General features: G+C 43.0%; 1 protein-coding gene across 1 annotated transcript; it reads left to right on the forward strand.

The window, feature by feature from the left end:
- Positions 1 to 1,742: 1,742 nt before the first annotated feature.
- LOC311503715 (sialic acid-binding Ig-like lectin 13) lies at positions 1,743 to 15,065 on the forward strand (the record flags this gene model as incomplete). Its single annotated transcript, XM_084566586.1, has 8 exons — positions 1,743 to 1,980; positions 2,809 to 3,195; positions 3,445 to 3,750; positions 3,856 to 4,116; positions 4,278 to 4,356; positions 4,472 to 4,508; positions 4,635 to 4,673; positions 14,770 to 15,065. The coding sequence occupies 8 exons, from the start codon at positions 1,743 to 1,745 to the stop codon at positions 15,013 to 15,015; spliced, it is 1,593 nt and encodes a 530-aa protein (XP_084422712.1). The 3' UTR covers positions 15,016 to 15,065.

Genomic DNA, 15,065 nt, shown 5'->3' on the forward strand with positions numbered 1-15,065 from the left:
GCCGCCCCAGACGGCCGCCCGGGACGGGCCAGCACCCGCCCCCACGCCCAAGCCACGCGCCCAGGGACCCCGGCAGCACCCACCCCCGCCCCCCCTCCCTTCCTCCCACCCACCCAACCCTCCCCTGCCACCTACTTGCACACCCACTCACTCATACACTTCCATCCATCCCACTCAGCCCTCCTCTCATTTCCTCACTCATTCACACCCTCCACCAGGTTCTCCCACTCATTCCGTGCACTCACCTTACTCACCTCCCCCCTCCCTCATTCTAACACGCTCTCCCCCTGTGACTCACCCAGTCGAACACAAACAACACAAACCACAAACAAACCGTGACCGCCAGTCGGCAGCCACACCCATCCCCCAGATCTCCAGGGCCCTACACCCCCCCGCCGGCAACGGCCAGACAAGCACCCAGGGACCCCCCCATCCCGACAGGGCCCCACCCCACCGTACTCCCCCCCCAAGCAGTCCCCCCAACCACGGCACGCTGCCACCACACCAGGACCACCACCCTGCCAGAACGAGGTCCCCACCGGATCAGGCAGATCCCCAGCGATACAGCCGGCAGGTACCGCAGGCCCATGGAGGGCTGCCAGCCCCCCCACCGCCACCCCGGCGCACCCAGGGAACAGGGGAACAAGACGACCCAGTCACCCCCCCACCCCCACCTATGGGTATTTGTGAGATGTGAGTTGTTTGCGATTAAAATTGGGAGGTAGTGACCACACTGCGCTGGAGGCGAGGCCACACAAGCGGTCCTATCCTCCTGAACGGCCCCGCCCACCAGACACTGCATAGCCCACCCCCCATGGGTGATTGTGTGCTGTCAGTGTTCCATACGTTTAATGACTAAGTGTGATTAAAACTGAGAAGCATGTCATCCCAGGGTGCAGCAAACGAGGGCACTTAGATGCCCCCCCTCGCTGCGCCCCCCATGGTGTGCATGCCCCCAAAGCCCTACATGTGTGAGTGAGTTAGGCTGGAGGATGGGAGGGGTCCCGGGAATGTGTGTCTGGGGTCAGATGAACCTCCCCCCGAAGACGAGCCGCTACCAGCATTAGGGTTCCCCCGTTCCCGGAGGCCGGCACGGGACAGGAGCGGCCACCCCCACGGCCAGAGCCCACACCGACTGCAGCTAGAGGGCCCTGAACCGCCCCAGTGGGCCTCTGCCCCCGTCAGCCCCATAGCAGCAGCACATCGGCCGAGAGACCCAACCCGGAGGAGGATCGGGGCACGGGGCCCAGCTAGGACCAGAGGAGCCCCCGTCGCCCACCCGACCGGCACCAGCGGGACAGGGCAGCGCCCCCCCCCCCCGAAGCACACACACCATACCTCCCTAAACACACGCTCCCCCCATGCACACCAACCCACCTGCGCCTCACACAGCCCCCACCCAAACACACCCACACACCCGCCCACACAACCTTGCTCTCGCCCACCTATCCGCATACACCTCATACAGCCCCCCCAAACACACACGCACCCACACGCACACATAGCTCTCGCACACCAATCCGCATGCACCTCATACACCCCCCGCCCCCCCCAAACACACACACATACACACACCCGTACACACAACTCTCGCACACCAATCCCCATGTACCCCCCCCCCCCCCCCCCCCCACCCGCCTTCCTCCCCCCAACCCCCCCCTTCTCTAATCCCCACCCTTCTGGGTGCGGTCTGGGCCCCGGGGCAGCGACCGGACACACGGGCGTGCGCCGGCCCACCCCGGATGCCGCACGTCCGGGCCAGCCCCGCCCCCCAAGCGCCGGCCAAGCCCCCCGCCCAGGGAGGGAAGGGGAGCCACCCCCGAACCACGGGGCCCAAGGCCCCCCCCCCGCCCCGCCCAGGTCAGCCCGGCCCCCCAGTCAAGGCCGATGACCGTCCCGATCACGGCCCCACCAGCAGCGTGCCCGCCACAGCCAACAGGGGGGCCCAACCGCAGGCCCCCACAGCCCCCAGCAGGGGGGGTTAACTTTTTAACCTCAGAGAAAACACATGACATGTTTTATTAGTTGGTTTTGATGAAATCAGTCACAAAGAAATGAGAAGTTGCTTCAGCAACATTTTGAACATGAAGTCTTGTTGGATTATTTAGATTTTATCTTTAACATGTTTTCAAAGTGATGTGGTGGTTAGCACTACTGCCTCACAGCAAGAAGGTTCCAGGTTCAAATCTATGGGCCTTTCTTTGTGGAGCTTGCATGTTCTCCCAGTGTCTGCGTGGATTCTCTAAGGGTACTCCAGCCTCCTCCCTCCATCCAAAGACATGCTCATTGGGTTAATTGGTGATTCTAAATTGGCCGTAGGTGTGAGTGTGAATGGTTGTCTGTCTCTCTGTGTTTGCCCTGTGATATAGTGGAGACCTGTCCGGGGTGTACCCCTGCCTCTCGCCCGATGAGAGCTGGGATAGGCTCCAGCCCTACCGCAAGTGGCGCTTTAAAAAAGTATGCATTATTAAAAAGGCTGTTTTGATTCAAATATGTAAAAGCAACATATGTTAGTTTTTGTCTTTGTTTCCAGTCGAGGAGATGAGTGGCATGGCAGCCCTCTGTGTGAACGTGGTGACAGTCAACATGTTACTGAGTGTCTTCTTTCTTTCAGGTCAGCTGTTTGTTCAGTCTCTTTTATTTGGAGACATTACTTGAATCATTTCTAGTCTGAAATATTTTCTACTGACATTGTTCAAAGGGTCTACATGTAACATGCTGCAGATGAACTGGAGTTTGTGTCTCATCAACTTTCTCTTCAGGCAGATTTTCATCCACATGATGTTCATCATTAGTCTGGTTTTACAGGTGTTTGGGCTGATTGTGATAAGACACCAGCCCTCTTCATTACTACACCTCCAAAGAAGATGGAAGCACTGAGTGGATCTTGTTTGAAAATCAAATGTAACTATAGAGAGGAACCAGGAGACAGGTTTGACAGCAGCAGAGAAACCTTTGGAGTGTGGATTAAAACTAACCCAGAATTTGGCCCAAATCCAAATAATGTAGTCTTCAACAGTAGTAAGTCAGTTAACATCTATCCAATGAATATTAATGGAGACCTGAGTCAGAAAAACTGCACCACTTTGTTTTCTGATTTAAATACAAGTCATTCAGACACATACTACTTCAGAATTGAGAACTGGCCGTTGATGGCAACAGCTTCTTGTGATCCTCTTCAAATAACAGTTAAAGGTAAGACAGGTTTTATTATTTGTTATTTTTATTCATTTAATTTTTTTCAGATTATTTAAATGTGAAGTTCGTTTCAGATTCAGTAAACCAACTCTCCAACAGTAACCTTCTCTGAAAAACATGTTATCTACATCACATAAAAGTGGAAAGATTCAATAAAACTGTAAAAAGCAGAGCTGTACTAACAATAGTAATTTTTGTCACAACAATAATTCAATCAAATAATGTGTGTTTGATGTGAAACCACAGATTCTCCTTGGAGACCAAGAATTAATATCTCAGGTGATGTGAAGGAGAAGGAGTCTGTCACTATAACCTGCTCAGCTTTCACTCCCTGTCCACACTCCCCTCCTCAACTCACCTGGAATCTCCAACAAGACCCTCACAACAAAATAGAGGAAAACACAGATGGGACCTTTACAACTAAAATCCAGGAGACCATCACTCTGTCAGACACACATGATGGATCCAACATCATCTGTTCTGTCAGATATCCTGTGAATGAAGGAAAAGACGTCAAGACAGCAGAGACACAAGAGACTCTCAGTGTTTCATGTAAGACAACCAGAGTTTGTTGTTGGATCCTGTCAGCACATGATGATTCATGGGATGTCAGCTGTTTGTGATGAATAAAGTCAATCTCTGTCACATTTTCCTCAGATGCTCCTAAAGACACCTCAGCATCCATCAGTCCATCAGGTTTGGTGTCAGCAGGTAGCTGGGTGAACCTGACCTGCTCCAGCAGAGCCAAGCCTCCCGTCAGACGCTTCACCTGGTTCAAGAACAGCAAAGATGGACCCATGATCGTATCTGAAGGACACTTCTTCAGCTTCAGTGTGACTGATAGAGGAGTTTATTACTGTGTGGCCTCAAATCAACTTGGTAACCAGACGTCACCATGGATTCTTCTGAATGTTGAAGGTAAATATCGTTGATGGAAACATTTCAACTGAGTCAGTTTGATTCTTGATGTTCCTTGTTTCACATTTCATTTCTGTTTGTGAAGAAATACTGAAGTGAGTAAGATTGTGTTTCATAATATACAACATGGTAACCATGCTGTCTTGTTTCTGATGATCCAGAGTTTGGGGTTGATGTCCACGTTCCAGTTACAATCCTGGGAATCTTAATTCTCTACAGTACAATCATCATCTTTGAGTGGTGAGACAAACTTTTCTCTGATATGATACTTTGCAGCTGGAGATCATTTGTTCTCTTTTAAATGTTCAGTGTTTAACATCTGTTAATATTTATTCATCTTCTCTTTTTCTTTCAGCTGGTTTAGATCAAGATTCTCCATCAAACCAGAGAAGGTAAGAAAGCTGAGTTTGTTGCTGTTATTATAATAATTATCTAAACAACTGTACTACCTGAAGTTAAGCCATAAATCATCATCACATATTGAGCTGACCTCTCTCTGTGTTGTTCCATTTCCACAGGACACAGGAGAAGAAGACGATGTCAACAGAGTGATTGAGGTTCATGCTTCATGAGCCACAAGGAGAGGAGGAAGATGTCAAGTTCATTGTCAGTGGAATGATTTATTATTTCTGATTCCTTGTGTATACCTGCACATGTGTTACTTATTTAGTGAAATGTGATATTTTTTTATTTTATTTTATTTTTATTTTTTTTGTGGATCGTAGCATCATCCAGGTCTGTACATGTAAAATAATGTTGTTTTGTGGAAGATGAAGAATTGAATATAAATTTGTATTCAGACGACCTTCAGTGTTGATGTTTTGTTTTTTCTACGGAGGAAACGCTGAATCAAATACAGCTTCATCAATAATCTGTATAAGACGACATTACAATAATTTTATTTTGCCTTCCTGATTGTTGTTCATATATTTCCAGCTTCTCGCTTTAATTCAATCCTTTTTCTGATAACATGTTAAGATTCATCTTTTCTTCTTGTTGCTCAGTTTTATTCTGTGATGCATTTGGCTCTAATCTTCATGGACATAGTTTGTTGTTGGTAATGTCCTGCAAAGTGTGTGAACCTGCAGTGAAGTTGAGGTATTTCTAAGTTTAACTACAAATTCTCAGTAGTCCATTTCTGCACATACAGATGAATACAGCCTCTGACTGTGTTAACCAGCATGTCTGCATTCATTAAAATAGTGTTGAGATTATGTCTGGTTCATTTCTGTGTGAATGCATCTACTTCCTGTGTGAGAGTTCTGACTAACCAACTAACCTAAACCATAATAAATAATAAAACATGGAGCAGGAACAGAGCTTAGATCAGATGATGTAGTTAAAGTTCATTCAACAAGCTGTACAGAAACATAAACTTAACTGATAGAGAGTAGACCCTGGTAGTAGTGGAGGAGGAGTGAAGAACGAGGAGGTGTGGATGCTGAGACATCAGTGAGGTGGAGGAGGGCTGAATGGATCTGACAGTGAAATGAGAACTGAGAGCAGCAGAGAAAGGAGGAGTTTTAAAATGACAGCAGACAAAATGATTGGCCCACAGACAGAGGTTGTGATTGGTTAAAGTGAGGAAGGAACACCATACTGTACATGTAAATAGTGTGATGTATATTTCAGGACGGTGAGCTCCCCCTTGTGGTGAGAGAAGGTGCAGCACAGACAGACAGTGCTAAGGTGCTGCTCAAACATCCTACAGTCATGTATTTATGTTCCTCAGAGGGTTTTACCTCACATGTCTTCTTTTTATTTGATTATTCTACAACTAATTTGCCAACTAATTTGATGTCATCTGAATTCATTCATTCATTCATCTTCTGTGATCTTTGTTGTGTCAAAAGTTACCTACATATCATACACTGCTAATTATAAATGCCACTAATCTGCACCCATTTGTGATTTTTAGTTTATTTGCTTCTTTCCATTTGCTACTGTTCTACTGTGTGTCCATTATTTTATTGTAAGTTACTGTGAAAAATGAAAGAATCCCTGTTTGTGGATTTATATTTATATTTATATTGCACTGTGTCCGACATTTCACATGTTGTGTGTAAACATCACCTTAAATCATATCGATTCATATTCAGATTGATTCACTCAAAGTATTATAAACACTGAAACAGTAACGTTAAACTTCACTGTGGACATCTACACTCATTCTCTCACTGGGCTTTGAACGCACCACCAGAGGGCGACATAACTCCATCTTTAGACTCCATTTTAAGAATAAGTCTAAGAATAAGAAAACCTTTATTAGTCCCACAATGGGGAAATTGCAGTTCACAACAGCTTACAGGAGTAAGAGCTGTTGCAAGCAGCTGCCGGCTTCGACCGGCGCCGGAAGTATCCACATATCTTGAATCCACCTGCAGCTCAGACAAGAGTTACTGATGTATTATCTCTGCTTTCCTTCATATTTCACTTTAATTTCACCTCTCTCACTCACATTGTTCTGCTCATTTTCTGTCACCTATTTCAAATTAAATATAAAGTACCACTGCTGTTTTATTAGTTTGGGATACTTGTTGAAAATAAATGGATGAATCATGACATTTTAATTCATTGACTTGGTTCCAAGACATAAAATAGGCCTCAGAGTTAGACTCACCAGACAGTACCTTTTTTTTCATGTTAGATTTTGGTACAAGTGCTATGACATATGCCAAATGCCATGACTGTGTATTAAATTAACAGAAGCAGACATGAGGATCTCTGTGTCAAAGGCTTCAAGTGAATCTTTGCCACATAGAAAGCTACAGTGCAATGTTCAACACTCAGAGGAGGAAATGAATCAAAGATGGTGACTCTTGTTGAAGTCGGGGCTAAACTGAGGTCTAAAGTCAGCTTCTGGTATAAGCAGACGGAAGAAGAAGGTGTGAGAAAGAGAGAGAGACATGGTTCCTCCCCCTATTGATCAGATCCTTCCGATTACCGCAGATCGGCTTCACCTAAGGGAGAGAACACAAGACATCACGTTTAACCAGTCTTTACGGCCCTTGACCAGCAGAGGGGAAAACCAAGGCCTGTAACGGGGGTCAAATTTTGACCTTGTCTTTGTAGGAAACAGCAAAACAAATCGAGATATCACACAGTTTTCAGCATGTTCATATTTATGCACTGACCTCACATGCTGTCTGTCATGATGTCATGGTGATTGTTATTTATATTCATTTATACATCAGACATGTGAAATGAACTCATCTGAAGCTGTCCTGTGAAATTAGGCCCCAAGACGTTGGCAGCAGATCCTGAGATGTTTCTAGTGGTAACAACTGAAATATTAAAGTTGCAGGAGGAGCCTTTGAGTTTTTCTTCACTGAAATCTAAGATGTAAAAGTATAAGTGATATTGAAGTGAAGTGATATTTTCCTGTCCAAGCTTCTTTTTTTGTTAGAATATTTATTGTGAATCATACATACTTACGTATTTGGAGCCTTTACACAAACACAATAAATCTTTGCTGCAGAACTGAGATACTCTGGGTCGTCAGGTCATCAGGATGTTTCCATTTATGTGCTAACCTCGTGTTTGTAGTTTCGCTGTTATTTACATATCAGACGTGTGAAATGAACTCATCTGAAGGTGTCCTGTGAAATTATAGGCCCCGAGACGTTAGCAGCAGATCCTGAGAAGTTGTATGGAGGGTTCTTCCATGGATTGAACGGATGCTTGATCAGATTTGGTTCCACTTCTGGTGCTCATATGTTCATCATAAGTCTTTATTTTAGCATTTTATCAAAACATATTCACAGTACAGTTGTATAATGAATACAGGTTTAAAGTGGAGATTCTCAGTTTTAATTTGAGGTGATCAGATCAACCTGAACCAGAATGAATGGAAGAATTAAGTTTGTCTGTTTATTTATCTAATTTACGTGAAACATTTGGGAAAAATTTAAAATAATTGCATAAACTGGTGTCATGCACTGCATACAGAGAATAGATGCACCCCCACTGGTCTTGCAGTGACAGTGCAGGTGTCTTTGAGTGGTGCATGGGATTGATTCACTTGAAGAAATGAGTCATTCACACCCTGATGAGGTCAAGGTGCCTCAGAAGATTTTCCTTCTCCTTCTCAGGATTAAAACAGGAAGTATGAAGACTTCTTAAGAGAATGACTAGACAGAGAGAAGTTGGTTATTTGATCTGCTGCTGATCAACTGATATTCAGAAATGACTCCATGTTTGGTTTAATCTGAGGATCTAACATTAAACCCTTGCACACACACCTATTCTAAATCTGATAAAACCTGATCATGTAAAAATAACCAGCTATTTCAGGTATGTAACCTTCTGTGCAGCCCAAAGAACACACAATCTGCAGAGACAATATTATTTCACATTATTACACTAAAAATCTTTTGCTTTTTCCTCAGGTTTACGTCCTTAAAACGTTTCACCGGTTGACCTCAGGCATCACGTCATCTGAAGACGATTTCAGTGACGTAAAGTGCATCTACACAACATCATCACCTGACCGCTCAGTCTGATGTCAGGATTGACTATCGTGTCCAGGCTGAAATATAAAAATATTGCAGAAGTCCATCATGTAGATCTTCATGTCCTCCAGCTGCTCCGCCTTAAATACATGGGTCACTCATATATTTAACAGACCGTGTTTAGACATCGATTTCAACAACTGATGAGCTTTAGATGCTGTTGACCTCAGAGGAGCCGTGTCTACATGTACTGACAGATTCATATGTGAACATTTACATTTGACAGACTGTGTTTTATAGAACAGAAAATTTCCTCTAAAGCAATAAACTCTACTCGGTGATGAGAATTGGGGACTGCACATCATCCACAGTGGTCCTGAACACAGGAACGCCACAGGGCTGTGTGCTCACCCAGCTCTCTTCACACTCTTCACACATGACTGTTCTGCCATCCATCCCAGCTCAGAAAACAACCTTGTTCTGAACACCAGCAAGACCAAGGAGGTCACTGTGGACTACAGGTGGTCAAGGAAGACAGAGCATGCTCCTCTCCTCATATAAGGGGAGGTGGTCGAGCGGGTCAATGACATCAAATTCCTGGGCAATCAAATCACATCTGACCTGACCTGACCTCGTCTGTGAACACTCCACACATGGTGAAGAAGGCCCAACAGAGGCTTTTCTTCCTCAGAAAGCTGAAGAGGGCTGGATTCTCCTGTCGACTACTGACAAACTTGTACAGGACCACAATAGAACACATCCTCTGTCTCTGTGTGACAGTGTAGTATGGGAGCTGCACAGCACAGGACAGGAGGGACCTAGACTGGGTGTTAAGAACTGCACAGGGGATTGTAGGGGTCCTCTCCCAGATTTGGGCCATGGACTGTTTGTACCTCTTCCTTCACAGAAAAGGTACAGAAACATCAGAACCAACAGACTGCTGCACAGCTTCCTCCACAGAATGATTCCTGTGAAATCATTCATTCATTCATTTATCTTCTGTCACTGCTTGTCCTGTGAAGGGTTGCAGAAATCAATCACTTTTATTTTATTTCCTCAAGCGTTTTTGTGTGTGTGTCTGTGTCAGGCTGCATCTTGCTGGGGATGGCTGCTGCCATCAAGGAGTGTCATTGCTATGGGGTTGGGGTGCCTGGTCTGATCTAGGTGGGTGCTACATGTTTAAGTAACATCCACATTAATGAATACCAGGTCCAACAGTTTAAATTAGTCATTGACACCTGATGAGCTTAAGAAACCACAAATTTGTATGTCCTGATTAACACAAGTTAAGCAGGAAGTCATGTGATATGTTGTGGCTGTACAACCAAATCAACTGTTCTCACAGTCTTAATGTATAACGTCCGCCTTCTTTCAAAGTAGGTTTAACAGGGAAGTTGTTACTTGGTCTCTTTCTGATCTGCTCAAGTTCAAAACCACTGATATCAAAACGTTCTACAGTCTTTGTTTCACCTGCAGACTCATCTGGTAAGAAACATGTCACGACTTTTTATATTTTAGTGTTTTAACCTACAGGTTTGTTATTTTATTGCTTTTCTGGAAGTCTTGGAAATGTGTGTTGTGGTTGGTTCATGTTGTCAGATACTATTTATGATGTAGGACAGTCTGGTTGTTCATGAAGAGTTGAACATGTGAATTTAAGGAACAACTTTGTTCTTTTAAAACAACATTAAACATTCTTTCAACTTAAATGAAAGTTCTAAATGATGCCTTTATGGAAAATGTAAAAAATAATTAAAAAAAGCTTGTTTATCCATTTTAGCCTTTCAAACCTCTGTCCTATAGAGATACATGTACACACACATTTAGTCTGAGGCTGAGAAAGTCGACAAGAGGATAGTCATAGATATGTTGGATTTGCTTTGATATGTTTTCATTGACAGTAGGAGACCCCCCCAGGGGACCCCCACCAACTCTGAAAACACTCAGTCCTGTTATATATCATGAGCATGACTCTTTAAAATAGTTCATTATGACAACGGTGCTCAATTCAAAATGAAAACAAGTTATTCATCTGACATTGATGGAAAGAAAATCAAAGCGGAAGAGGAGAAAAGATAAAAGCAGAAAAATAGAAAAAAGTCACCAAATTAATAAACATCTTTGAGTGAGAGATTCATCTAAAATGTTTAGGAGCTTGGTGCTGCTCAATCTCTCCTCTGCAGAACACTTTCTGACCATCAACAGCTGCATGAAGGGGGAGCCACCCATCTGTAAGCCACCCTGTGGTGAACAGTTTGCACAAGTTCTTCACAATAAATGGTGGATGTGATGTTTTCTGAACAATCTTTTTGTTACAATCCAATACATGTCTTTAAAAATCCTCCTCATCATGTTTAAAATAAGGTCAGCGTTAAAGCATACCTTCATGAGGGAACTCCTGTGTCCATAAACTCTTAATAAGACAATAATAATCTCCACATGTGTGTCTGCCAGTGAGAGGGAGGCTGTGGTGGTGGCATTACAAGGCTGAAAGGTTGCCTATCAAAAGAGGAAATCCAAAAATAATTAACAAAAAATGTCTCTGTGCGCGCCGACACTGACTGAAGGGAAGTTGAACCCAGTTTACATCTCCACATATAGCTGCCCTCAGTCGCTTCATGACTTCAGCTAAATATACGGCAAACGAAAATGTTATGATGGACTGGCAAATAGATTTACTTCTTTGTTAAAGGATCAGAGATAATATAACAAAAAAAAACTAAAATAATAGGAGAACATACACAGATCAGCCAAAATATCATGACCACTGATAGGAGAAGTAAATTACATTGACCATCTTGTGACAATTCAGAGTTCTGCTGGGAAACTTTTGGACCTGCTATTCATTCATGTGGATGTTACTTAGACATGTAGCACCCACCAAGACCAGACCAGGCACCCCCACCCCATAGCAATGACACTCCTTGATGGCAGCAGCCATCCCCAGCAGGATGCAGCCTGACACAGACACACACACAAAAACAGTTTAGGAACAACTAAAAAAAAAATATGAAGAACAGCACAAGATGTCGACCTGGCTTCCAAATTCACTAGATCCCAAACTGATCAAGTATCTGTGGGATGATCCACAGAGGTCCCTCCCCTCAACATATATCAATATAACAAACAACAGTGTAACTTGCCATAATTGCTGTTGTTAATGTATTGTGCAATTTCAAGAAACTATAAATAACGACAGGTCTGTTCACAGAGTCAAACAGGTGAAGAGATCTTAAATTATCAGAGGAAGACGTCCTGCATGAAGACGTCCTCTCTCAACAGAGACCTGAACCTTCCCCTGTCTCAGTGCAGGACAGAAAACAGCTTCACACAGACTGTTGATGGTCCTACACTCAAGTAAAGAAACACTTTTCACACCTTTACTGTGAGCTCACACAAGATGTTAGTTCATGTTAAAAGACACAGAGGCCTGGACGAGAATATGTTGCATTTACTGATCACAGTTCAATGACAGGAAACTTAATTCTCCACATCCTGCAGCTCATATGTTTTTTCTCAGCCATGATGTTATCAAAGTTCTTCTTTGTGTTCTGCCTTATAAGTATATCATTGCTTCTACAGTAGATATAAATATTGAAAAGCTGTGATCGACAGTAAGTGACAGTTGTGAGACAGTGAACGTAATCGGAAATTAATAAACCATTCACACCCTCATCAGCTCAAAATGACCATAAAAGGTGACTTCCTCATTCACAGTGATGAAGCAGGAAGGATGAAGACTTCTTGTATTTTTGCATTTATTCAGTGATAACTAGCAGAAGTAATGAAAAAAATAAGTCAAGTCTGGATGTTTCCTTTTACACCACGACAACTAAACAGAGAAGTTGGTTATTTGATCTGCTGCTGATCAACTGAAATTCACAAATTACTGAATATTAAAACCATATTGTTTCTTTCTTTTAACTGCAGATTTATTTGGTAAAAAATTTTTTTTTACTGTTTTTAAATTTAAATATTTTAACATGAGAGGAATCACATGATATATTTTGTTTTTTGTCTTTGTTTCCAGTCTAGGAGATGAGTGCCATGGCAGCCCTGTGTGTGAACGTGGTGACAGTCAACATGTTACTGAGTGTCTTCTTTCTTTCAGGTCAGCTGTTTGTTCAGTCTCTTTTATTTGGAGACATTACTTGAATCATTTCTAGTCTGAAATATTTTCTACTGACATTGTTCAAAGGGTCTACATGTAACATGCTTCAGATGAACTGGAGTTTGTGTCTCGTCAACTTTCTCTTCAGGCAGATTTTCATCCACATGATGTTCATCATTAGTCTGGTTTTACAGGTGTTTGGGCTGATTGTCGTGAAAATTCAGCCCTCTTCATTACTGCACCAAAGAAGATGGAAGCACTGAGTGGATCTTGTTTGAAAATCCCATGTAACTATAGTGAGAAACCAGATAAAGGGTTTAACAGCAGCAGAGAAACCTTCGGAGTATGGATTAAAAAGGACTCGAGATTTGGCCTAAATCCAAATAATGTAATCTTCAACAGTAGAAAGTCAGTTAACATCTATCCAATGAATATTACTGGAGACCTGAGACAGAAAAACTGCACCACTCTGTTTTTTAATTTAAACACAAGTCATTCAGACACATACTACTTCAGAATTGAGAACGGGCCGTTCCTGGCGACAGCTGATTGTGATCCTCTTCAAATAACAGTTAAAGGTAAGACAGGTTTTATAATTTCACTTTATTTGTTAAAATGTGGAGCAGTTGTAGCTTAGTTCATAAACTCTGTAATGCATCGGTAAATTTGTTTTGCTCAGTCTTAAATTTTGCACAAAACCACAGATTCTCCTTGGAGACCCACAATTAAAATTCCAGATGATGTGAAGGAGAAGGAGTCTGTCACTATAACCTGCTCAGCTTTCACTCCCTGTCCACACTCCCCTCCTCAACTCACCTGGAATCTCCAACAAGACCCTCACAACAAAATAGAGGAAAACACAGATGGGACCTTTACAACTAAAATCCAGGAGACCATCACTCTGTCAGACACACATGATGGAAACAACATCATCTGTTCTGTCAGATATCCTGTGAATGAAGGAAAAGACGTCAAGACAGCAGAGACACAAGAGACTCTCAATGTTTCATGTAAGACAACCAGAGTTTGTTGTTGGACCCTGTCAGCACATGATGATTCATGAGATGCCAGCTGTGTGATAAATAGTGAATCTCTTTTTTTTTTTTCTCAGATGCTCCTAAAGACACCTCAGCATCCATCAGTCCATCAGGTTTGGTATCAGCAGGTAGCTGGGTGAACCTGACCTGCTCCAGCAGAGCCAAGCCTCCCGTCAGACGCTTCACCTGGTTCAAGACCAGCACAGAAGGACCCATGAACGTATCTGAAGGACACTTCCACAGCTTCAATGTGACTGATGGAGGAAGTTATTACTGTGTGGCCTCAAATGAGCTTGGTAACCAGACGTCACCATGGATTTATCTGAATGTTGAAGGTAAATGCAGATGTGAACTCAGTCTGCTCTCGTCTTTTCTGTCTTGTTTCTTTTCTGATGTTCTCTGTCTACTTTAGTTTCACTTGGTTTTATTTTCTATGAACAGAGAGCTCTCAGATTTCAGTTACTGAGATTCATCTGAATGTTGAAGGTAAATATCATTCAGTATTAATTTTTCTGAATCCACTCAAACACAGTAAGAGTTATATCTGGTTTCATTATATCAATACGTCCACAATAAATCATGTCTTGTTTTAGGCCCCTCACACTGGGAACCAGTTCTTGGAGGAATCATTGGGATCATCGTACTCATCTGCTTGATCATTTTTGTTTGGTAAGTATCACACATCAAAGCAGCAAACATGACTCAGTTACTGTCGCTAACATTTTAGCTGCACATCCAAAAACATCTGTTTCCCATCAGTCTTAACATTTTACTGTCAAATATATTGACCCTAAAACACAGTATAGTTCATCTAACAGCCTCTGATGTTTTCCAGGTGGTTAAAGTCAAGGCATCGAAGTCAACAACAGACTCAGGTTTGTAATGACTAAACTTCTCTGTAGTCTACCTGACTCAGTGTTTAGTTACTTTATATATTACCTCTATCAGAGCAGTCTACTCAACGTATTCAAAAAGTAAAAGTAATGATTTAATAAGGAAGGATTCAGGTGAAGATCTTCCTCACGAAACATCACATGTGGTTCATTTCTTGTAGAGTCAAAGAGGTGAAGATCTGGTTGTTGAAGAACCTGCAGGTGAAACAGAAGAAGAAGAAAACATCCATTATGGAGAGATCAACTTCTCCAAGCAGAGACGTGACCCGTCCTCTGTCTCAGTGCAGGACAGTGGACAGCAGCAGGACACGGTGTACGCACAGGTCAACATCAACAAACCAGCAAAGAGATTAACACAGACTGCTAACGACACAGAATGTCTCTATGCTGAAGTCAAGAAAAAATGAAAAGTGTGTTTTGTTTGTGCAGAGACTCAGATTTAATGTGCTGCAAGTTT

Source organism: Chelon labrosus (genome assembly GCF_963514085.1).
Source record: "Chelon labrosus genome assembly, chromosome: 18".
Taxonomy (NCBI): domain Eukaryota; kingdom Metazoa; phylum Chordata; class Actinopteri; order Mugiliformes; family Mugilidae; genus Chelon; species Chelon labrosus.